Source organism: Muscardinus avellanarius (genome assembly GCF_963383645.1).
Source record: "Muscardinus avellanarius genome assembly, chromosome: 15".
In the NCBI taxonomy this organism is placed as follows: Eukaryota; Metazoa; Chordata; class Mammalia; order Rodentia; family Gliridae; genus Muscardinus; species Muscardinus avellanarius.
The window spans coordinates 87,184,470-87,208,300 of NC_137801.1; the positions used below are offsets into that span (position 1 = coordinate 87,184,470).

The 23,831-nt window shown below is 48.4% G+C and overlaps 1 protein-coding gene across 1 annotated transcript in view; it reads right to left on the bottom strand.

Annotated features, from left to right (window-relative positions):
• Positions 1-19,868, bottom strand: part of LOC308274055 (interleukin-36 gamma-like) — a gene marked incomplete at both ends in the record, with an annotated part of 32,976 nt that extends 13,108 nt beyond the window's left edge. The window contains 2 exons of the mRNA XM_080711439.1: positions 11,286-11,429; positions 19,787-19,868. Of these exons, the coding sequence (XP_080567565.1) occupies positions 11,286-11,429; positions 19,787-19,868 (226 nt within the window). The remainder of the gene's footprint in view (positions 1-11,285; positions 11,430-19,786) is intronic.
• Positions 19,869-23,831: the final 3,963 nt, after the last annotated feature.

The window sequence follows — 23,831 nt, forward strand, 5'->3', positions numbered from 1 at the left end:
GAAGTGAGAAACCTGAGCTCATATCTGTAGCATGCTTTTATTTCAAAACAGATTTTATGCCCAGAATGGCTATTGCCAATCCCTGCCCAGGCCTTTTGAACCCAGCCATGAGAATCTGTTCCCAGGAGCAAGTGGCAGTCCGGAGCAGCGTTCACCACCTCTCGTCCTGGTTGACAGAAGCCTTCTTACACCTGCTCCGGGTGACGTGTTTCAGCCGACACGCTCATCCTTCACAGCTGCACCTTTCTCTTCTCTTTCACACAATTTCCTTCCGGCAATTTCCTTCTTGTTCTTTTCTGTCATCGCAGCCACCTGACCAGCACACAGAGCCCACAGCTCTTCAGTCAACATCAAAGTGTGGACGCAGCTCTACCAGTCCTTCATGCCCAAAGCCAGGCGTGGTGGTGCGTGTCTTTAATTCCAATACTTGGGAGACTAAAAAAGGAGGATGGCAGGTTTGAGGCCAGTCTCTGCAACTCAGCAATGCCCTCAGCAACTTAGCAAGATCCTGTTTCAAAATAAAATATGAAATATAGCTCAGAGGGAGAGTTCCCCTGGGTTCAATCCCTAGTGTGAAGGAGGAAGAGGAGGAGGAGGGGGGGGAGAAGAAGAAGAAGAAGAAGAAGAAGAAGAAGAAGAAGAAGAAGAAGGAGAAGGAGAAGGAGAAGGAGAAGGAGAAGGAGAAGGAGAAGGAGAAGGAGAAGGAGAAGGAGAAGGAGAAGGAGAAGGAGAAGAGGAAGAGAAGGAGGAGGAGGAGGAGAGAGAAGGAAGGAAGGAAGGAAGGAAGGAGCCAAATATGTATACCCAAAAGATTATAAAATGGTAAAAATAAATCAAAGGGAGAAAACAGAAAGAAAAAATAAGAAAACAAAAGAATAATAAAAGACTAATGCCGGGTGTGGTGGCGCACGCTTGTAATCCCCGCACTTGGGAGGCGGAGACAAGAGGATTGCGCAGGTTCGAAGCCAGCCATGCTGGCTTAAGAGACCCTGTTTCCAAATAAAAATATAAAATAGGTCTGGGAGTGTAGCCCAGAGGTAGAAGGGTTTCCAGTACTACTACTACTACTACTAATACTACTAATAATAATAATAATAATAATAATCTAATCTGAGCAGAGTGTTGTGAAACATACTTATCATCCCAGTACTTGGAGGCTGAGACAGTAGAATCACAGATTCAAAGCCAGCCTCAACAACTTAATGAGACCCAATTTCCAAATAAAAACTGAAATATATTTAGGGATATAGTCCAGAGGTAGAATGACCCTACGTTCTACCTTTAGTACTACCAAAAAAAAAAAAAAAAAGGACTACAAAAAGACTACTCTGTTTGTCTCTGTCAAATTCTAAGTGAAAGAAAGAAATAATTTTCTAAGAAAATAGAATGTGTCAATATAGCCTGGAAGAGCCAGGCATGGAATCCTAGCATTCAGGAGGCTGAGACAGGAGGATGGTGGTTTGCAGACAGCCTCAGCTACTTAGTGAGGTCCTTTGCAACTCAGTGAAACCCTGTTTCAAAATAAAAAATAGGGGTGAGGGTGTATCTCAGAGGTAGAATGTCCTTGGGTTCCATCCCCAGTACTGCAAAAAATACAAAATAAAAAATATAATGTATCAAAATAGCCTGGAAGAGATTTATTTTTTAAACCATGTACTTAATTTCTCAAGAGTTAACAGGTAAAGAAGTCAATAAGCTTTCTCCAAAAAGCATAGAGCCAAAGAGTTTAGCACAGAAATTCGCCCAAAATGCAATGATCTAATTTGAATGGTATTTAGTTATTCTACGTCATAAGAGAAGGATGGCTGGATATGGTGGCACACATCTGCAGTGGGAGGCTAAGACCAAAGAATCACAGGTTTGAGGCCAGCCTCAGCAACTTAGCAAGACCCTGTTACAAAATAAAAAATAATGAGGGCTGGGGTGTGGTTTAAAGATAGAATGTCCCTGAGTTCAATACCTAGCACGAGAGAGAAAAGAGAGAGAAGAAGAAAGTAGAGGAAGAGGGGGAAGAGATGGAGGAGAAAGAGAAGGAGAAAGAAGAAGAAGAAGAAGAAGAAGAAGAAGAAGAAGAAGAAGAAGAAGAAGAAGAAGAAGAAGAAGACTGAAGAAGACTGAGGAGGAGAAGGAAAGAAGAAGAGGGGGAGGAGGAGGAGGAGGGAAGAAGAGGAGGAGGGAAGGAAGAGGAGAAGGAGGAGGAGGAGGAGAAGGAGGAGAAGATCACCCCTTCCAAGGTGCACCCCCAGGGATCCACTTCCTCCCCGTAGGTCCCACCTTCCCACAGTCCACTCAGCTATCAACGGATTAATCTATCAATGGACTAATCATGAGCTCCAAGCCCTCATGATCCAATCACTGCCTAAAAGCCCCCCTTCTGCACCTTGCTGCTTTGGGGACCACACTTTCAACACATGAGCCTTTGGGGGACATCCAAACTCCAATGACAGTTTTCATGTTTTTTACTCACTTCATACTAAGAACTTCTCCTCTTTTTCTACTGGTGAGAGGCCAGTAGAATAGTGGGAGGTGAGTAGGGAGGAGAGTGAGGAGGAAAAGGAGAACTGATTAAAGAAAGTTTAAGTGACCGTGTCCGTGTATGAGCGCATCACCACCAGCCTCACAATGATGTACAGGAAGGGTGGGTCCCAGGGAAGGACTCAAAGGGAAACACTCCCCGACCTGTGCGCGTCCTTGTTGTAAAAAGAGGTATTTTCATAAATGCATGCATGATCTCAAATCGGGATATGTAGAAATATAATTTTCATAATATCTTAAGAGTTTCTCACCACCAGACCAGACAGTCCACTTTTCCCACTCCCTGGCTCCCTCCTCCATCCAAGTACTGTGCTGAGCAGAAAGGCTCCTGGGACAGGCGGCCGGCGGGGATGCTCAAAGACAAGGCCCTAGGAGCTGTACATGGTGGAAGATTTGAAAGGAGCAAAGAGCTGGACTGGAACATCCAGTCCCGCAACTCCCAGCCCTACCCTTGGGTGACTCAATTCACTTCCAAAACACATAAAAAGGAATCATCGTGAGAGAGTAAAAGTCGGGTGAATTTCAGACCAACCTCAGGTTACGTCTCAGCGCCCCACTTACCTGGCCTTGGCCAATTCCCATGAGTTCATGCGATCATTCCCACACAACTCCCCAAGAGTGACCCAAGACAACGCTACTCACAGAGTGGTCCGTGTGTTAGGGATGCTGAATCCCTGGCCGCGCCCAGACGAGCACATCGGAATCCATGTGCATTTTAGTAATGAGAATGCTGTGACTCACACGGGGATGCTCGAGGGTACATGTGAGTGCATTAGTCATCGCGCAAAAGCCCTCAGCACAGGTGACCCTGTGCGCAGAGGGCAGGGCTGCCCTGGCCGGCTGAATCATGTGATGGAGACAGCCTGGGAGTGGAGAGGAGACTCCCAGTGAGCATGGCATTTCGTTCCGTGTGGCGGCTGCTGGCCTCTGTGGTCTCCCTCCCACCCCCACCCTATCCCAACCTCGGGAAATGAGAAGAGACAGGCTGGGAAGAAGAGGCCCCTTTTCTGTGCTTATTTGACAGTTAAGTGTCACAAAACTCTCTAGAAGTCACTTTCTTTTTCCATGACTTGGTTTGTTTACCTGCAGCTAAGGGCGCTGGAGTTGCTCTTTCTAATTAACGCTCCAACTGAGGCAGGGGAGAAGAAATAAAAGAGATAGCTGAATGCCAGACTCAGTGGCTCACGCCTGTCACCCCAGCACTTGGGAGGCTAAGACAGGAGGGTCACAGGGTGGAGGACAGCCTGGGGTTATAGCTCAGAAGTAAAATTCCTGGGTTCAATCCCCAGTACAGGAGAAGGAGAAGGAGAAGGAGGAGGAGGAGGAGGAGGAGAAGGAGGAGGAGGAGGAAGAGAAAATAAATAGGTAGAGAGGACATTTTAAGGAAAAACAAAGAAAATGGAACTTTAGTATAGAAATCTGTGGCTAAATTCCCCAGTACCCTTCCTCCTCAACCAGGTCTGTTTAGTCCAGAGTTTTTAAGAAAGATATGAGTCTTTAATAATTACTGTTGATCACTGTTGACTATCTTCAAAGAGGTATCTATTGATCAGAGACCACACAGAAGATCCAGAAAGGTGGCCAGACACCACAAAGGAAATTCACTCACTCACAAGATCCCTTGAACTGCTAACTATCCAACCCAGGAATAGTGACACAGGAGAAATATCCGCTGGTCAGAGGACAGGTCACACAAAAGAGCCATCTTCTTGGGCACTGTTCACTGTCCCTGAATAGTCTGAATCAAAGAGACACCTATGGAGAAGCTCATGAAGCCCCATCAGGACCCCTAAGGTGACCCAACCCCCTCGGTCACCTGTGATGACACACAGATGCCACCCACACACACACCCTTCTGCCCACCCCTCCCCAATGCCTCATAGAAGAGCCCTGCACCCCAAGATGCCTGCCTCCCTCTGGAGGTGGCCCATTCTCCCTTGGATGCCTGTCTCTCACTTCCCTTAATAAGTGCCTATGTCTCTGGCCAGCTCGTGCTGATATTCTTTTCCATCCTGTGAGTCAAAGCCCTTTCTGTCCTGAGCTGCGTTCCCCTCTCTCCCCCACGGGGAACGGCTCCGGACCGTCACGGAATCCGCCCTTCTCTCTCTAGACAGCCGGGACTCAGCTCCCAGTGGCTCTCAACTCTCAACAGTACCACTTGGGTTTCCGTCTTTAGCAACAGAGACTGAGGGTTGCAATACAAGCGCCCGTCCCTCCCATTAACCGTCTGCAGTGTCAGCTGTGGGGAGAAGGGAAACAGCTGTAGGACCCACCAGCCACAGGCCAGACCTCGTGACCCTGGGACTTAGAGGAGAGGAGATCGGGTCACGGAAGGTCCAAAGCCTCAGGACACCATTCTCCTCTCTAGAAACCAGCCCGGTTCCCCAGTGCCCACAGAGCCCAGTGCCCGCGCTGACTCCAGATCTCAGGGATCCGAGTGAAGCTGAAAAATGATATCAAGAATGGCGCCATCAGAGCCGGGCGTGGTGGCACACGCTTGTAATCCCCGCGCTTGGGAGGCTGAGACAGGAGGATCGCGCAGGTTCGAATCCAGTTCAGCTGGTTTAAGAGACCCTGTTTCCAAATAAAATATAAAATCGGTCTGGGAGTGTAGCCCAGAGGTAGAAGGCTCCTGGGTTCCATCCCCAGTACCACCAAAAAATTAAAAATTTTAAAAAAAGTGGCACCATCAGCATTACCCATTGTCTATAAACAGCTGCACTTAGGACTGCAGCCTCTAAGTCCTGGGCCCACTGCCCCTGGAGATAGAATCCGCAGACATCTGTTAACTCCTTCTACATGACAAGTACTGTCAGGCATGGTGGCACACACCTGCAATCCCAGTACTTAGGAGGCTGAGACAGGAGGACCCCAGGTTCAAGGCCAGTCTGGGAAATTTAGAAAGATTCTCAGCAACTTACAAGGATTCTATTTCGAAATAAAAAATAAAATCGGGATGGGGATGGGGGTATAACTCAGAGGTAGAATGATCCTGGGTTCAATACCCAACATCAAAGAAAAGAAAAGAAAGAGAGAGAGGGAGAGAAGAAGAGAGAAGAAGAAGAAGGAGGAGGAGGAAGAGGAGGAGGAGGAGGAGGAGGAGGAGGAGGAGGAGGAGGAGAAGGAGAAGAGAGAGAGAGAGAGAGAGAGAGAGAGAGAGAGAGAGAGAGAGAGAGAGAGGGAGGAGAGAGAGAGGGAGGTGTAGCTTGCAGTGATTAGGCCCTCCCATCGCTGTGCACAGAGGCTCCTCCACTGTACAATTCTGGAGCCCTGGGGAGGTGTCTGGGCTGGAGACATAAGCTCAGGCCTCGCCAGCATCTGGATGCTGTCTGGTTGTTTTCCTGTAGGCTCCCAGACCACACTCAGCACTGGCACTACAGTCCTGGAACCTGCCAAAACGTCCCACCGACTGACCTCTAAAGGAAGTCGCCAAGCAAGACCTGTTCCAAAGGAGAGAAGACAGCATTCAGGGCCAAGTGCTGGCCACGGTGGCCTATCTTCAGCCCCTCCAGCACCAGCCCTGTACCGCCAGCAGCCAGGGAAGACTCAGCGGTCCAGCTCAAAGAATATTATTTCTCTTGTCCTCCTTCCAATGCCCTACGGGCAGTAAACGCTAAAGGGCAGATACAGTGACCATGTGTGGGTCGTCATCAGCTAAGGAGGTGTCAGATGTTAGAGGAGGGAGGAGATGATCCTAAATGTTCGTCTAGGAGCCCAGAAGGCTGAGGGACCTAAGGAGAATGGTCTTGCCAGGCAGCAGAGTCAAAGGGCGCCCAGGGCTGAAGGTCACAGCGTGTAGTGACACATCGTGCACTGCTTGTGCACATGCGTGCACACTTGTTCTCCCAGCCTCCCTCCTCCACAGTGTGCACAGAGCAAGCAAGCAGGGACTGGACTTAGCCAGGGCTGTGTTTTTTGCCACACACCAGGATGGTGAAATAAAAAAGAGAGAGAAGTGTTGACAGTGGATGCAAAAGAATGATCCCAATGACGGGTCTTGGAATTAAAGCTGGGTATAAAAGCAATTGGGAACCTGAGTGCAGAAAGGAATGCCCAAAATATAGAGGATATGACCGATTTGGGACCTCGTGGATCAAAGTATCGCGCAGCCGGGCATGGTGGCGCACACTTGTAATCCCCACACTTGGGAGGCAGAGACAGGAGGATCACGCAGGTTCGAAGCCAGCCGCGTGTGCTGGTTTAGGAGACCCTGTTTCCAAATAAAAATATAAAATAGGTCTGGGAGTGTAGCCCGGAGGTAGAAGGGCTTCCAGGAACCCCAGTACCACCAAAAAAAAAAAGTACCGTGCAGCTCAGGGGGAGTGAATGAAGAAACTGGGATGTGTGGTCACAGGGTAGGATCTCTGAAGCTGATGGGGGCTGGTGCCATCAGTAATGGCCTGGCAGGGAGCGGCCAAGCGGGGGAGGAGTCGTCACTGCAAGATCACTGGAGGAAAGGAATCAAAGACCTGAGAGGCCACTCTGGGAGAAACAACATCTGCATGCATATTGAAAATTATATCGATTATCAAGGCTTTGACAGGGTTCTGCTGGAGGAAGTGGCAGTCGACCTCCAGGAAGTGGAGAGGGAACAGGGATGTGACCGATGCAACCAGAGGAGAAGGAACAGATGCTGAGATTCTGCCCCTGGCAGGTGACCCAGGCTCCTCCAGCAAGGGCCTGGCCAGTGAGCCAACTCCCTGGTTGGTTCTGATGTGCAGGCTGGGCTAGGAATCACCCTCTACCTAAAACTGGAAAAGCCCAAGGGTGATGAAGGCCTTGAAGAACAAAGAAACAAAAAAGCTAAACTTTTTTGTTTTTTCACAGTAATGGCATTTGGGGTATCTGGCCAAAATACTGAGCTTCTTCTCATTCTTCCTCTTCCTCTTCTTCTTCTTCTTCTTCTTCTTCTTCTTCTTCTTCTTTTTCTTTCTCTCTCTCTCTCTCTCTCTCTCTCTCTCTCTCTCTCTCTCGTACTGGGGACTGAACCCAGGGCATTCTACCTCCAAGCTATACCCCTAGCCCTATTTTTTATTCTTTATTTTGAAACAGGGTCTCACTAAGTTGCAGAGGGCCTCACAAAGAGGCTGAGGGTGGCCACAAACCTGATATCCTCCTGTCTCAGCCTCCCAAGTACTGGGATTGCAAGCATGTGCCACCACGCCTGGCTAATACTGAGCTTTTCAAAAACCATCCAGAGCAGTCATGCAAAACTGCTTAATTACTAATAAGAACTAACATTTGTTGAGCACTTCCTGTGGTCTGGTACCTGACCAATTATGTGTTCAGGTGTTAGATCATCAGGTGCTTCATGTTATGGGTTAATTAGAGGTTCCGTGTAGAGACCGTGCTCTAAGACGAAGCTAGCACTCGGGGCTCTTGAGTAGGACAGATAGCAAAAGTCAACAGTCAGGTTGGCCGCTGTCTACTTCAGCCAAGATGAGGTACAAGAATCAGATATGACCTCCTACATTAAACAACATGGAAGTCAGATAAAATAAAGCAGCAGTTGTCACGTGTCGAGTGTCGCCATGCATGAGAAAGGGGAAGCAACAGGCCGGGCGTGGTGGCGCACGCTTGTAATCCCCGCGCTTACGAGGCGGAGACAGGAGGATCGCACAGGTTCGAAGCCAGCCGCGCTGGCTTTAGAGACCCTGTTTCCAAATAAAAATATAAAAAATAGGTCTGGGAGTGTAGCCGGAAGGTAGAAGGGCTTCCAGAAACCCCAGTACCACCAAAAAAAAAAAAAAAAAAAGGAGGGGAAGAAAGCAAGTCCTACATTGTTTCAGCTCACTCTGTGAGACACAGAAAGGGAGCAGCTACAAAAGAAACGACATCAAGGGTCATCATGATCAAATTGTTCAAAACTGGCGGTGAAGAGGAAATCTTTGCAGGCTCTGGTGGCACAGGCTCGTCATCCCAGTACTTGGGAGGCTGACACAGGAGGATCGCAGGTTCATGGCCAGCCTCGGTTACTGAGTGAGGCCCTCTGCAACTTAGTGAGACCCTGTTTCAAAATAAAGAATAAAAAAATATAGCTGGGAGTGTAGCTCAGAGTAGAAGGCCTTGGGTTTCATCCCCAGCTCCAAAAAAAAAAAAGAAGCAGCAACCAGGGGTTGGGAGGACATAATTCATCACAGGAGCAACACACCAAGAGATGTTGTGTGCACACGTGAATGTGCCACTTTGAGTCTTGCTGTGATGTGCCATAAGATGCACCCATAGAAAAGAAATTGGTGGAAAATTATAATAAATGTTTACAACATTTACTGTTCTTACACTGAATCTGATTAAGCAATCCAGGAAATTTTTTAAAAGACACTCAAAGCTGTAGCACCTTAAAGGCCCAGGAACGAGGAGAGAACAAAGGAGCCAAGAAACCAAAGCAATCCTCTCTTTAACGGAAGACTAATCTTTTTATTTATTTTTTGCATTGTAATTCTACATCATAGCAAGATTCAGTGTGATACATTCATGCCTGCACACAGCACTTGGTGAATTTCTCTCTGTGTTCCACCCACCCCCCACTCCTCCCTCCCTATACACGTTAGCGAGACTGGCAATAATACCTTCATATATAGACATAGCCTCGTGTGAACTGTTTCCTTCCTCCAGCCTCCTTCCCCTCCCTCCTCCACTTCATCCCTCCCCCAAACCCCTTCTGCTATTCGTGTGTGTGTGTGTGTGTGTGTGTGTGTGTGTGTGTGTGTGTGTGGTACTGGGGATGGAACCCAGGGGCATTCTACCTCCGAGCTACATCCCCTGCCCTATTTTTTATTCTTTATTTTGAAACAGGGTCTCACTGAGTTGCAGAGGGCCTCACTAAGTATCTGAGGCTGTCTGCGAACCACGATCCTCTGGTCTCAGCCTCCCGAATGCTGGGGTTACAAGTGTGGACCACCATACCCTGCTGACCCTTCCACAATTCTACTGGCCTCACCCTTCATTTATATAGAACGAGGCTGTTCTCAATCCTGTAATCCTCCTATCTCAGCTTTCCAAGTAGTAGGAGGACAGGCATTGGCCACTGCACCTGGCTAAGACTCCACCCCTCAAAGACTCTCCACTGTGCACCTTGGAGTGTGAGCTCTGACCCCTGCCGGAACCTCACTCATGCCAATGGGTTTGAAATTTATCCTCCAGGCAGTGGCGAGGGGGGCTGTTGAAGGGGTTTAGACAGGGCCGCATCAAGAGCAGATTATAGTTTGGAAAGATCTGTCTGGTTGAAATGAGATCGACAGTCGGATTCAGCAAGATCAAGTCCACCGAGGTCAGCAGCAGCGACACGGGTGCCAGCGCTGAGCCTGAGCCTCATGGGCTGAGTCAGCGAGTCAGAGAGGAAGCCGAGCAGTTCAGCGAGCATATTGTGTTGGCACATGCTTGGTAACTTAAACCAATAAGTGGATCCTGTGAGCTTTTTAGGGCTGCTAAGTAAGTGTGCAAAGAAGTCATAGCATCAAAACATTCTGCTTTTCAGTGCTGGAACTCCTGACCACGTCCCACCCAGCAGGGCCGCCCTAGCTGCCCGTCTTGGTCTTGGACTTAGGTCTTTCTGGGATCACTGCTGCATCCCTCAGATGAAGGTCCTATCAAAATAGCACATGAGCCACCTATGTGATTTTAGATCCTCGTGTGGCCTTGCTAACACAAAGAAAAAGAAACAGGTGAAGTTAATTTTAAAATATATTTTATTTAGCTGGATGTGGTGGTGCATGCCTGTAATCCCAGTACTTGAGAGGCTGAGACAGGAGGGTCACAGTTTTGAGGCTAGCCTCAGCAACTTAGTAAGACTCTCAGTAACTTAGCAAGACCTTGTCTTGAATTTAAAAAAAAATTAAAAGGGCTGAGAGTGTAGCTCAGAATTAGAACACCCTTGGGTTCTATCCCTAGTATCTGTCTATCTATCTATCATCTATCTCGCTATGGTGTATAATTGCAATGCAAAAAATAAATACAAAGAAGACTAGTTTTCAGCTAAAGAGAGGATTGCTTTGGTTTTTTGGTTCCTTTGTTTTCTCCTCGTTCCTGGGCCTTTAGGAGCTCCGGCTTTGAGAGGATGGTGGCTGATGAGCAACAGAGAAGGTTGCCCGACTCACCTTAGCCAAGCAGCCCTCCCAAGCCTCTCAGCGGCTTTGCATCCTATGCAGAGCAAGCCCAAGCTCTGTGAGGAGACTGCACAGCCTTTCAGGACTGCTCTCAGCAGCCTCACAAGTGCACACATTGTTCAGTGCATTAAAAATTCCTACAAGAAGCCGGGCGTGGTGGCGCACACTTGTAATCCCCACACTTGGGAGGCTGAGACAGGAGGATCGCACAGGTTCGAAGCCAGCCTCAGCTACTTAGTGAGGCTCTCAGCAACCTAGTGAGACCCTGTTTCCAAATAAAATATTATTATTTTTTTTTTTTTTTGGTGGTACTGGGGTTCCTGGAAGCCCTTCTACCTCCGGGCTACACTCCCAGACCTATTTTATATTTTTGAAACAGGGTCTCTTACGCCAGCGCGGCTGGCTTCGAACCTGCGCAATCCTCCTGTCTCCGCCTCCCAAGCGCGGGGATTACAAGCGTGCGCCACCACGCCCGGCAAATAAAATATTTTTAAAAATAGGTCTGGGAGTATAGCCCGGAGGTAGAAAGCCTCTGGGTTCCACCCCCAGTACCACCAAAAAAAAAAATTCCTACAAGAAACATCCTCAGCACTTGCCCATCCTGGGTCCTGCTGCAGAGAGCACCTGAGTGCACCCTAGGCTTACCTTCGCAATACCTGCAGGCCTTCTTCCAGCTGTGCCTCTCAGGACCAGCAGAGGGCGCTGTGACATCGCGCTGGAGCCCACCCCGGAGGACATCATCTGCAGACCTCTGGGCGCAGTGTGGTACCTGGAGGCAGGACTTTAGTCCTAAACACAGAACCATCCGTCTCAGCTGTTTTTCACCAAAACCTACTATGGGAAATACAATTACACTGCTGCTCAGTTCACAACCACACAAATGTTACTTTTGTTTTTCCTCTTTCTTTTCCTGTAATACTGCCGACTGAACTGAATCCAGGGGCATTCTACCTCCGAGCTACATTCCCAGCCCTTTTTATTTTGAAACAGGGTCTTGCTAAGTTCCTGAGGGTCTCACTAAATTACTGAGGCTAGCCTTGCACCTGTGATCTGACTCCCAAGTACAGCGATTACAAGCATGCCTTGCCAGGCCCAGCCAGAAGATCTGTTTCTACACTCCTTGTCAGAGCCCTCAAGTGCTCCTGCTGCCCTGCTGTGATGTCGCTGGCACAGAACTTGCTTCTCTCTCTCTCTCTCTCTCTCTCTCTCTCTCTCTCTCTCTCTCTGCATTTATATGAGCCAAATAGCTCTCAACCCTGACTTTACAAATGCCTGCATGATGTAAACACCCGGTGCTGAGTCTGCTCCTGGACCAAATGCATGAGACTCTGTGCACGATGGAACCTGACCTCAGCACCTTGCAAGCAAGCTCCTTTGGGCCTTTCAGTGTCCGGCACGTTGGGAACTCTGTCAGTGTCCCTAGGATGCACGTGCGTGAGAATCAGCCAAGGCCTTGTTCAAATGTAGGTCTGCCTCGTGGTCTGGGATGAGGCACCAGAGTTTGCATTTCTTTGGAGTTTTTTGTTTGGTTGGTTGCTTGCCTTGGTTTGGTTTTTTATACCAGGAATTGAGCTCAGGGGCATTCTACTTCTGAGTGACAACTCTAACCCTTTGTATTTGTTACAGGGTCTCCCTAAGTCGCTGGAAGTTTTACTAAGTAGCTGAGGCTGGCCTTGAACCTGTCTCAGCCTCCCAAGTCCTGGGACTCCAGGGGTGCACCACCCCACCAGGCTGGACTCTACATTTCTTTCTTTTTTTTTTTTTTTTTTTTTTTTTTTTTTTTGGTGATACTGGGGTTCCTGGAAGCCCTTCTACTTCTGGGCTACAGTCCCAGACCTATTTTTATATTATTTTTAATTTGGAAACAGGGTCTCTTAAGCCAGCATGGCTGGCTTCGAACTTACGCGATCCTCCTGTCTCCGCCTCCCAAGTGCGGGGATCACAAGCGTGCGCCACCACGCCCGGCTGGACTTTACATTTCTAACAAGCTCTTCAGCTGTGATATTGCTCCTTCCCAGAGTACACGGTGTCTAGAAAAAGCTGTCAGCCTCGGGGATGGTGTGAGAAAAAGCTGTCAGCCTCGGGGATGGTGTGGATCTGAGGAAGAAGCTCGCACTGAGCACAAGCCCAAGCCGCCAGCTTCCCTCAGTGACGTCATGCTGCACTTCTCAGAGGCACCTCGCACCCGGCCTCAGCTCCGGGCCTCCCCTCCTTCCCTTCCCTTCGGCTTGTCCCTGTTCCCAGGCCCCTGCCTTTTGCTGAGAATCAGTCTAGTCCTGTTTCCAAGCACATCCTCATCACAGTCAGAGCTTTCTTCCCACTCCTAAAGGCACCATCAAAAGGATTCATGGACCCCAAAGCAGTACTCTACCCAAAGGATGCTGCTTCCGATTTCTAAACCACTGGTTCCCAAACTGTGCCAGTTCCAATTTCTGTCCCAGGAATTTCTTCACGGAGCCTCTAAGCCGAAAGCAACACCTGGCGATCCCGCTTACAGAGCACTTGGGTCGACACAACCTACTGGTTACGGTCCACATGTCTCTGACTGATGTTTCTGGGTTTCAGTCAACAATTTTCAATATCTCAAGGCCTCCTATATGAGCACAGAGGTTCCCCTGGGTTCCACACTTCAGGAACTATAGTCCCAAACAAGCAATTGGTATACATGTGACCTCCAAAACCCCCAGCAAGGTCATAAGACTCTAGATGGACGATTGCATCTGATCCAGTAGAAAGATGAATTGATGGAAGAGGAGATTTCAGGGCACGGTGTGCCACTATAGTATTCTAATTTAAATATTTTTTGGAAATAGACCCAGTAGCATGCTGGGTCATCTCACAAATACAGACCAACTTTCGACTCTGTGCTTTAACCAAAAGAGTAACTTTCTAGATTCACCTCTCATTGGGAATTCCAAAACGCCCCAGGGCAAGATTGTTATTAAGAAAGAAAATAAGAACAGGGTAGTTTGTGTTTTGGTAAAAAACCTCCAAGCATGACTCACGTAATATCTGACAATCTGGGCAGGGTGCTTAGTGATTGTCAGGAAGCCGAGTCATGTGATGGTACAACCCAGGGCCCAGCGCTCGGCACAGCGACTCCCAACTCTGCCTCTTGGACAGATTGCAGACATTACCATGGCCCAGGCCCTGCCAAGACCAATGGATCCCACCTCTGGGGGTGGGACCCAAAGACCTATAATTTCTTAATGTTTTTTTAGATGATTTCAGGGTGCACCCAGCATGAAATGCTTGGGTCTCCTACATCTGAGTTCCCAAGGAGTCTGCGAGCAACATCGCCTTAGTCACTCTCCCAGACATAATGAATCAGACTCTGCATTTTTTTTTATACTTTTGTGTCTTTTACGGGGGTTGGAAGGGATACTGGGGATTGAACTAAGGAGCATTCTACCTCTAAGCCACACCCCCACCCTGTTTTATTTTTATTTTTAAACAGGGTTTTACTAAGTTGCTCAGGGTCTCACCAAGTTGTGGAGACCAGTCTCGAACCTGCGATCCTTCTGTCTCAGGCTCCCATGCACTGAGATTGCAAGCGTGCAACACTGCGTCTGGCTTTTTTTAATACTTTCATTAGTGCATTGTAACTGTACATCAGAGCGAGGTTCAAAGTCATACAAACGGACTTGCACACAGCGCTTGTGGTCCGCAGAGCTGCAGGTGCCCCTGCCCGGTTCCGTCATCCGCTCCTTCCTCATCCTCCTCCCCATCCACACAGCAGGTGCCTGATCTGGCCAAGATGTGTGCCATCCTGGCGTTGCCCTCCGCCCACCAACAAGAAGATGCAGAAAAGAAGGTTATCAATATGCCGAGGGCTGTCTTAGAACACACGCTGAGACGATCATCTTGGACCAGTTCAGTTTGAATATATGGTATTTGGCCAAGTGGGATTTGTCCAAAAGTGGGCAAATTCCAAGGGACCTGGTGTAATCGTTAGGGTGCCATCTTTGATGTCGTCTCTACCCAGTAACGTCTAATCCCTCCTTCCTCCAAGCTTGTCCCAGGCCTGCCTCGCTGACCTTCTTTATTGTAACCTGGGACAATTGTTAGCTTCAGTGTTTGATTAACTTTTATGATGCCTTGTCTAGAGTTTCTATAGAAGTAAGGCATTAGCTATAGATGGCCAGGAGAATTTTCAGCTCTCTCCTCCCCAACCTCCCAGTTACTAAATATAATTTTTCAGGAAGCTGCCTGGAGCAGTGACCTCCTGCGGCAGGAACCACAGAGTGATTATCAGGGAGCTGTACAAAGCAGCGACCTTCCATGGCAGGACTAGGGAGCAAGCAGCCTGCTAGAGCCCACGATATCCACACCACCGCCATGAACACTAGTGAAGCTGTCACTGGTGTTGTAGCTACTGCTACTAGAGCTCATAAGAACAGGCTTTCCCTGAAGCCCTCGCATCCCCATATGGACCCTGCGGAAGATGGGTCTTAGCACCTCCATTTTACTAGTGGGAAAATGGAGGTTTTACTTCTTCCTCTGAGACATGACCCTCAGTCAGTGTGGGCCCAGCCAGGAGTAAACAACAACAACAACAAAAAAGTAACATTATAAACCGGACGTGGTGCTGAGCGCTCGTAATTCTAGTACTTGGGAGGCCAAGACAAAGGAATCGCAGATTCGAGGACAGCTTCAGCAAAGAGTAAGACCTCCATCAACCTGGTGAGACCCTGATTCCAAATACGTCTGTATTTGAAGGTATGGAACAGCTTTCCTCAATATTGTGCCACTAGAACCCCCAAGAAAGTGGTTAATCATTGGAGGGCCTTATCTATTCTCAAAACTAACAAGAGGAGCCACAGCCCAAAAAAGTGGGGAGCCGAGGCCAAACGCAGACTCGCACATCACTCCTGAGATCCAGCACTGCTTTCCAGACTTGAGAGCCAAGCGCTTAGCTTCAAATAAATATCGTATTTGAGACACAACCAGCAAGTTCTGATCCTGGAAGATGGCATTCTCAAAGGGGTTCCAGACAAATCCTCCTACATGGGAGGTAACTCTCAGGCTTTCTTTATGTTTATTTAGTGTGTATGTGTGTAGGAGGTAACTCTCAGGCTTTCTTTATGTTTATTTAGTGTGTGTGTGTAGGAGGTAACTCTCAGGCTTTCTTTATGTTTATTTAGTGTGTATGTGTGTAGGAGGTAACTCTTAGGCTTTCTTTATGTTTAGTGTGTGTGTGTGTGTGTGTGTGTGTGTGTGTGTGTGTGTGTGTACTGGGGATTGAACTCAGGGCCATTCTACCTCCAAGCTACACCCCAACCCCTTTTAAGTCTATTTTGAAACAGGGTCTTGCTAAGTTGCTGAGGGCCTCACTAAGCTGCTGAGGCTGGCCTTCAACTTGAGCTCCTATTTCAGCCTCCTAAGTACTGAGATTACCGGTGTGCACAACATGCTGAGCTCTCGGGCTTTCTTTACTTAGTGGAAGTGGACTCACTCTTTCCTCCTCCCCATGCCTGGGTAGAGCTGCTCTAATAGGACTGCATGGCTCCACCCATCCTTTAAAAGACAAGCAGGGGACTGGACAGGGACTTCCGGGAAGATGGCGACAGAGAAAAGCAGGGCTTACGAGCCCTGCTAACAACCAATCTCTATTACCACAAAATCAGCGCCTTTCATAGCCAGAAAATACCATCAGCAAAATGTAATTTCAAGGGACAGAGAAAAAGAGGGCTGGAAAAACGAGACACCAGAAACCAGACCGCAGTACTGCAGCAGGAGCCACGGCGCGAAGCGGTGGGCTCCATTTTCCCTTGCAGCACCAGGCTCCAGAGAGGAGGGGAACTCATAACGGAGCTCAGAGCCAGAGAGGAGATACGCCGGCCTCACGCCCGAGGACGAGGCTGCAGCGCCTTACCGGACGGCGCCACCAACACAGTCAACAGCCCACCAGGCTCCAGAGAGGAGCGGCAGACAGTGAGCCGAGGTGAGCCGCTGCGGACCAGCTGGGAGGAATTCGGCAGATTTCTCGGCGCAGGGAGCATCTAAAGTTCCCAGGGGCTGGGCTCAGCACACCCTGCAGGGACTCAGAGAAGAGCTCAAAAACAGAAAAGAAATACACCAGCCTCATGGCCGAGGGCATGGCAGCGGTGCCATATTGCCACCGGCGGCAGCAGCAGCGAATTCACCGAGTCCATGACAGCTCCATCTGCGCACTCAACAACAGTGAGTCAAAATGTGGCCCCTAGAGGAGAAATCCCAGTACTGTTCTCCCAGGAACTTGACCCAGTGGGGAGTGGCGGTGGCAGAGATATCACACCATAGGAGAACGCCCAACCTGGCACCCCCCCATGGTCTAAAGCAGCCTCGATTGACTCCCAGGGTCTAAGACTCTGCGATACACCCCAGTAAAGGAGTAGTGGTGACTGAGATACCACAGATTCGAGATCCAGAGCACCTTAAGTGAAGTTGTAGTGATCCAGGGAAGAACCCAGAGAAGGCACAAACTTCCGAAATCATGGGAAAGAGGAATAACAATGGAGCAATGAATGCCCACAACCCCACAACATCAGAACCTGATAAACCAGAAATTCAGAGATTTCTAGAAGAACAAATCAGGAAAATAACTGTAGAAATAATAAAGGTGTTTCGAAAAGAATTCAGAGAGAGTCAAAAAGAGATAAAGGATGCAATTAATGAAGTAAAGGCCTCAATTCAAAGTACAAACAACCGATTAGACCACATGGAGAATAGAATCTCGCTCCTAGAAGATGATCATTCAAAAAATGAACGCATAGTTTCTAATTTAGAAAAAAAAAAATCCTACAGCAGGAATCTGACGTTGAAGAAATATGGGCCCATTTTAAGAGAGCTAACCTAAGAGTAATTGGAATAGAGGAGAGAAAAGAAGGTGAAACCAAAGGGATCAACAATCTTTTCAAAGAAGTAATAGCAGAAAATTTTCCAAACGTACAGCAAAAGGTCGATACACAGATCCAGGAAACTTATAGAACTCCCTTTAGACAGGATCGGAGAAGAGGATCCCCACGCCACATAATTGTCAAAATGACCAATGTGGAAGCCAAGCAGAGAATCTTAAAGGCAGCAAAAACAAAGGGCCAAGTGACATTCAGAGGCAAACCAATTAGAATCACTCCAGACTTCCCAAAACAAGTCATGAGAGCCAGAAGGGCTTGGAGTAACATATTCCAAACTCTGAAAGAAAACAACTTCCAGCCAAAAATTTCCTACCCAGCAAAACTTTCTATCAAATTAGATGGGGAAATAAGAAGCTTCCATGACAAACAGAAACTGAAGGAATTTATGTCTTCAAAACCAGCGCTAGAGAAAATACTCAAAGAGATTAACTACAAAGAAGAAATAGGTAACACACACCAGAACCAGCAGACAACTAAGATTGGTTATCTGTGGAGATTCATTATTTATTTTAGTCTTTTACCTCTTTCTAAATTGTATTGTTTGCTTTTATTGTTGCTAATTTTTAGGATTTCTAGTTGGAATATTAATATACCTTCAGATATAGCATTTGGAAAAATTTTATCCCATTCTATCAGTAACTTTTAACTTTGTTTACATTGTCTTTGGATATACAATATTTTTTAGGGAGTTTATTTACCCTTTTGTTGCCTGTGCTATTGAAATCATATCCAAGAAATCACTGCCAATTTCAATGTTGTGAGTTTTTATGACCCAGATTTTCTTCTAAAAGTTTATAGTATTAAGATTTATATTTAGGTCTTTTATCTATTTTGAGTTAATATTTGTATATGTGTTAGGTAAGGGTCCAATTTTATTCTTTTTCATGTAATTATTATTTTTCAACAATATTTAGTTAAAAGATTAGTATTTCCTCCAAAAATGAGATTTCCCAGACATATGGGGGAACTAGGGGTCTCCTCATTCTTTCATTTTTTTCCATTTGTGCTGAAAAATACTGCACAGAGAGATTGTAATGATATGTAAAATAGCTTCCCTGAGCTGGGTGTGGTGGCACATGGCTGTGACCCCAGGACCTGGAAGGCTGAGACACAGGATAGCTGGTTTGAGGCCAGCCTCCCTCAATTTAATGAAACCCTATTTCAAAAAATATAAATATACAATAGGACCCAAGTATGGTGATGCATGCCTGTGACCCCAGTACTTGGGAAGCTGAGACAGGAGGATCACAGGTTTGAGGCCAGCTTCAGCAACTTAGTGAGACTGTTTCAAAATAAAAAAAATAAAAATCACTGGGGTGTATCTTGGAGGTAGACTGCTTCTGGGTTCAATCCCCAGTACCAAATAAGTAAATAAATAAAGTAAAATGTGGCTGAGGGTGTAGTTCAGAGATAGAATGTTCCATGGGTTCAACTCCCAGGACCATAACAAATTTTTAAAAAGAGCTTCCCGGCCGGGCGTGGTGGCACACGCTTGTAATCCCCGCGCTTGGGAGGCAGAGACAGGAGGATCGCGCAGGTTCGAAGCCAGCCACGCGCGCTGGCTTAGGAGACCCTGTTTCCAAATATAAAAATGTAAAAAGAGGTCTGGGAGTGTAGCCCGGAGGTAGAAGGGCTTCCAGGAACCCCAGTACCACCAAAAAAAAAATAATAAAAATAAATTAAAAAATAAAAAGAGCTTCCCTGGACACAAATGTTAGGAAACAAGAGATCAAATAGCCAGGGTTTATCCCCTGTCAGGTCATAGATCTCTCCCTTCACACAGTCATGTGACCCCAAAGCCATCTCTCATTGTCACCCTCGAGCAGACACTTACAGGCCTTTCTGAATGAAGTGCTCAAAGTCCTGCCCTGGGCCATCTTTCCCATCCCACTCTCCACATCAGGGCCTCCTTGTCTGCCTGGAAAAGTTGGCAGGGGAGAGATACACTAGCAGGGTATAAAACCATCATACACTAGCAGGGTATAAAACCATCCACTAAGTAGGTGGGTGCAAAGGCCCCAAACCTTTAGGTAGAATGGCCCATTTATTTATACACCTGATGGGCCTGGGCACTATGGCAAAGGCTCCTTCTCTGGACCATCTAGGATTCCTTCGAACTTATTTACCAGGAAAGTTCTAAGTCTCATTCTCAAGGCTATTAGGGAGGAAGCGGGTCCAGCCACAACACGTAGCAAAGTCTTGTTTCAGAATTATGCCCTGACCCTAATGTAGATTATCCCAAAACCTCACCTTCTGAACAGGACCTGCTCTCATCCTTTTCTGAATCTTCGCAGTCCATTTTCACTCCAGAGTTCTCCTCCAAAACAGACATTTTCAATGTCGATGAAATAAGAGAACAGTGAAGCACAGGAGCTGAGTGGACAGGACAGGAGTCAGCGGCAGCACATGTGACCGGTGCTGAAAGGCTGGCCTTGCGGTCTACCCAGAACAGCTCTGCATCCAGAAAGCCTCGCAGAGCGGGGCCACCCTCCCCAGCCTCTCCTCCTCAGTGATGTTGTCCAAACCACAGGTCACAACACCGACATGCAGTCACAATATTATCGTAGGAGCCCTTGACAACACTTTATAAAGATGAAACAGAATAAAAAAAATAGTTCTCCAGGTGTGGTAGCACGTGCCTGAGATTCCAGTACTTGGGAGGCTGAAACAGGAAGACTTGGGGTTTGAGATCTACTTCAGCAACTTAGCAAGACCCTCAACAACTTAGTGAGACCCTGTTTCAGAATAAAAATTAAAAATAAAAAATTCAAGACAGGAGGATGGCTGGTCCAAGACCAGCCTCAGCAACTTAGACAAACCCTCAGCAACTTAACAAGACCCTGTTTCAAATTTTTTTTAAAAAAAAAGGAGGAGGAGGAAGAGGTGGAGGAGGAGGGAGAGGAAGAGGCCGCTCTGCAGAATCAAACATCTGATGGCGCTTTAAGGGCAGGACGATCCACCATTAAAGTTTAAGGCCTTTGTTCCTTGGCTGGACCCCACCCACCCCCACATTCACAGAGTCCCACTGCCTTGGCAAGTGAGCTGCGTATAGAATTCGGCACCTAAATCAAGAGAAACACAGGCGGCTCCCACAGTATCCCTAAAGAGGCAGAGCACCAGCCCATCAGACACGGCTCTTCTTCATCCATGTCCGTCACCCTTTTAAACCGAGGCGAGGGTCACCTACCTGGCCCAGGGATCCCTATGGTCGGCGACTCTGTCGTGGATTCCTGGAGCTCTGCTTGGCCTGGCCCTTATAAGCCCTGAGTGGGAGGAGCCAGGCTGGTCCTGATTTGGACAACCAGTTTGGGCGGGGGTATGCAAATGCGACGGTGGTGATAAATATAGCATCTTGGGTAGACATCACCCATTGCCTGCCGTCATCCATACCAAGGCTGTAAACAGATGCCTGGGGGTAGCATCACTCTGCCCAGGATGCCGAGACAGGCTCTGGGGCTGACTGTCCAGTCCACCTGCCCAGGGCTGGACGCAAGTGAGGAAAGGACCGGGCAAGTGTCCTGGCCTGCCAGGGAGCCTGGACGTCAGGAAGGCCCTGTCTTTCTGTGGGTTCTCAGCCCCAGTTCCAGAGTTCTCGCAGACGGAGTCCCGTGTGGAGAACTCATCGACTGTCTAAACTTCAGCAAGCACAAAGACCAGCAAGTGGACGGGCCGCACTGCCTGCACCTTGACATCAAGGCAGACTGCACGTTCAGCTGCAAAATCAGCCCCTGGGTACCGGAGAGCTTGTTTGGAGGTTCTCACAGGGGAGCGCAGCTACTCGGATACCCGGTACAGTGGTGGTGCAGGTGGAAATACGACTTCTTAAAAATAGCATGTTCCAGCCTCACCCTGGACCACTGAACTGGAACCTCCGGAGGGGCCCAGGCACTCATGACCTTTTCTTCCCTGTACTGGGGGCTGAACCCAGGGGTGTTCTACTTTCAAGCTCTACCCCCAGCCCAATTTTGTTTTCTATCTTAAAATAGGATTGCACCAAGTTGCTGAAGGCCTTGCTAAGTTGCTGAAGTTGGCCTCGAACCTGCGATCCTCCTGTCTCAGACTCCCAAGGACCAGGATTACAGGTGTGTGCCACCATGCCCGGTTTCAGGCACCCATGGCTTTAGCTGTCACCCCAGGCGGTGCTGGTGAGCAGCCAAGGCTGACAACCTCTGTCTTAAACAGCCACGCCAGCTGTACATAGAGCTCCTAGAACTGACCCAAAAGGCGGAGCCCCGGTACCATCCACACACTCGCTGCTCCACGGCCCACGGGTGGTTCAGTGCCCAGCAGGGTTCGAGGAACCAAAAGGCTTAGCATCCACCGGGCTCCGGGGCTGGACCCCAGGGGCTGGGCCTGGCTGGGGCGGGCCCAGGTGTGAGCCAGGGCTGAGAACTGCAGACCTCCCCTGACCCCGTATCAGGGGATGGACACTTAGCCTCAGGATCCATGGTTACTTAGCATCAACCCTTCCATAGACACCCTGGGGACACTGGCAGGCAGGCGAGGGTCGCGGGCATGTCGGATAGGAGCAGGAGCTCGTGGTGCTATGGCGTGGGCACACAAGATGCCAGTTCCTGTGAGCAGGTCCTGTGGTCAGTTTAGATCTCTGAGGCAGGTAGGCAGAAGAAGATCCTGCTCCTAGGGTTCCGGGGAGAGTGCGGGGGAGAAGGCAGGAGAGCATAACAGGAGGAGCGAGGAGCACAGTCCCCAGAGGAGCCAGGCAGACATCTTGCGCTTCAGCACAGGAAGAGACTGAATTCGTGGGATGACCCTCTATAACTGCCTGTCACCGATTCTTCTGTCATGGTGTCAGCCAGTGCTATACGTTATCATAGCTGACATTCCATGGCCACCCATCCCCGACAGTCTTGGTGCAGTCTGGGGCTCCTCCACCCAACAGGGGTCTGAGGTCCTCGCTCAGGAGCGAGTCTCCTGCCCAGCCAGAGCCAGCAAGGGAGTCTCCCTGTGCAGAACCCTGCTCTAGGCACACTGCCCTAGATAATAAGTCCCTACAAGCCCACATTCAAGGCAATCCCCTGGCCACCTTTGTGACCGGTCCTTCCTGCTTGAAGGAGTTGCTGGAGGCCCAGGTGCTGTGACTTTGAAAGGAGCCCCTGCAGGGCAAGCTCGGGTGTGTGCATCGACCCTGGGCTCCTGGGTGTCTCCGGTCTCCATCCCACCCCCTGCCCTTCTACTATTTCTCCCCCAGCCCAGATAGTGAAGGAATCCTTCCCACCCCAGGTGTGGCTGGTGGTTTGATGCCCTCCAGTCCAAGGCTGCAGAAAAGAGGATTCGTAATAGTAATAAACACTTTAAGCCGGGCGTGGGGGCACACTTGTCATCCCCGCGCTTGGGAGGCGGAGACAGGAGGATTGTGCAGGTTCAAAGCCAGCCTCGCTGGCTTAAGAGACCCTGTTTCCAAATAAAAATATAAAAAATCGGTGTCTGGGAGTGTAGCCTGGAGTAGAAGGGTTTCTAGGAACCCCAGTACCACGAAAAAAAAATTTTAAATAACCAATAATTTTTAAAAATATGGCTGGAGCCAGGCATGGTGGTGTATACTTGTAATCCCAGAGCTTGGGAGGCTGAGACAGGAGGATCACACAGGTTCGAAGCCAGCCTCAGCTACTTAGTGGGGCTCTCAGCAACTTAATGAGACCCTGTTTCACAATAAAATATAAAATTGGTCAGGGACGTAGCCTGGAGGTAGAGTCCCCTAAAAAAATGGCTGGAGGTATAGCTCAGAGGTAGAGCACTCATGGGTTCATCTCCAACACACAATAACTTAGACAGTCCCTGTTTCAAAAATTAAAAATAAGTCAGCTTTGATGGTGCACACCTATAATCTTAGTACTTGAGAGGCTGAAATAATGGCATCACAGGTTTGAAACCAGCCTCAGCAACGTAACGAGACCCTGTTTTAAAATAAAAAGGGTTGGGGGTGTAGCCCAGAGGTAGAATACCCCTGGGTTCAATCCCCAGAACTAAATACTACATAATAATAATAATAATAATAATAATAGTAAGAGTAAGAGTAATAAAAATAGGGCTGGGATGTGGCTCAGAGGTAAAGTGTTCTCTGGGTTTAATAACCAGTACTACAAAAAAAGGTACATTAAGATCTCCCACTATGATATGCGTCGATCATTTTGATCTCAATTGTGGCATTATACATTTGGAAGTCGCAGTATTTGGTGCATACACGTTTAGAATTGCTACATCTCCCTGGGGAACGGAGCCTTTATCCATCACAGGGCTCACTGCCGTAACGTCTTCTTTGTTAGTAGGCAGCCTT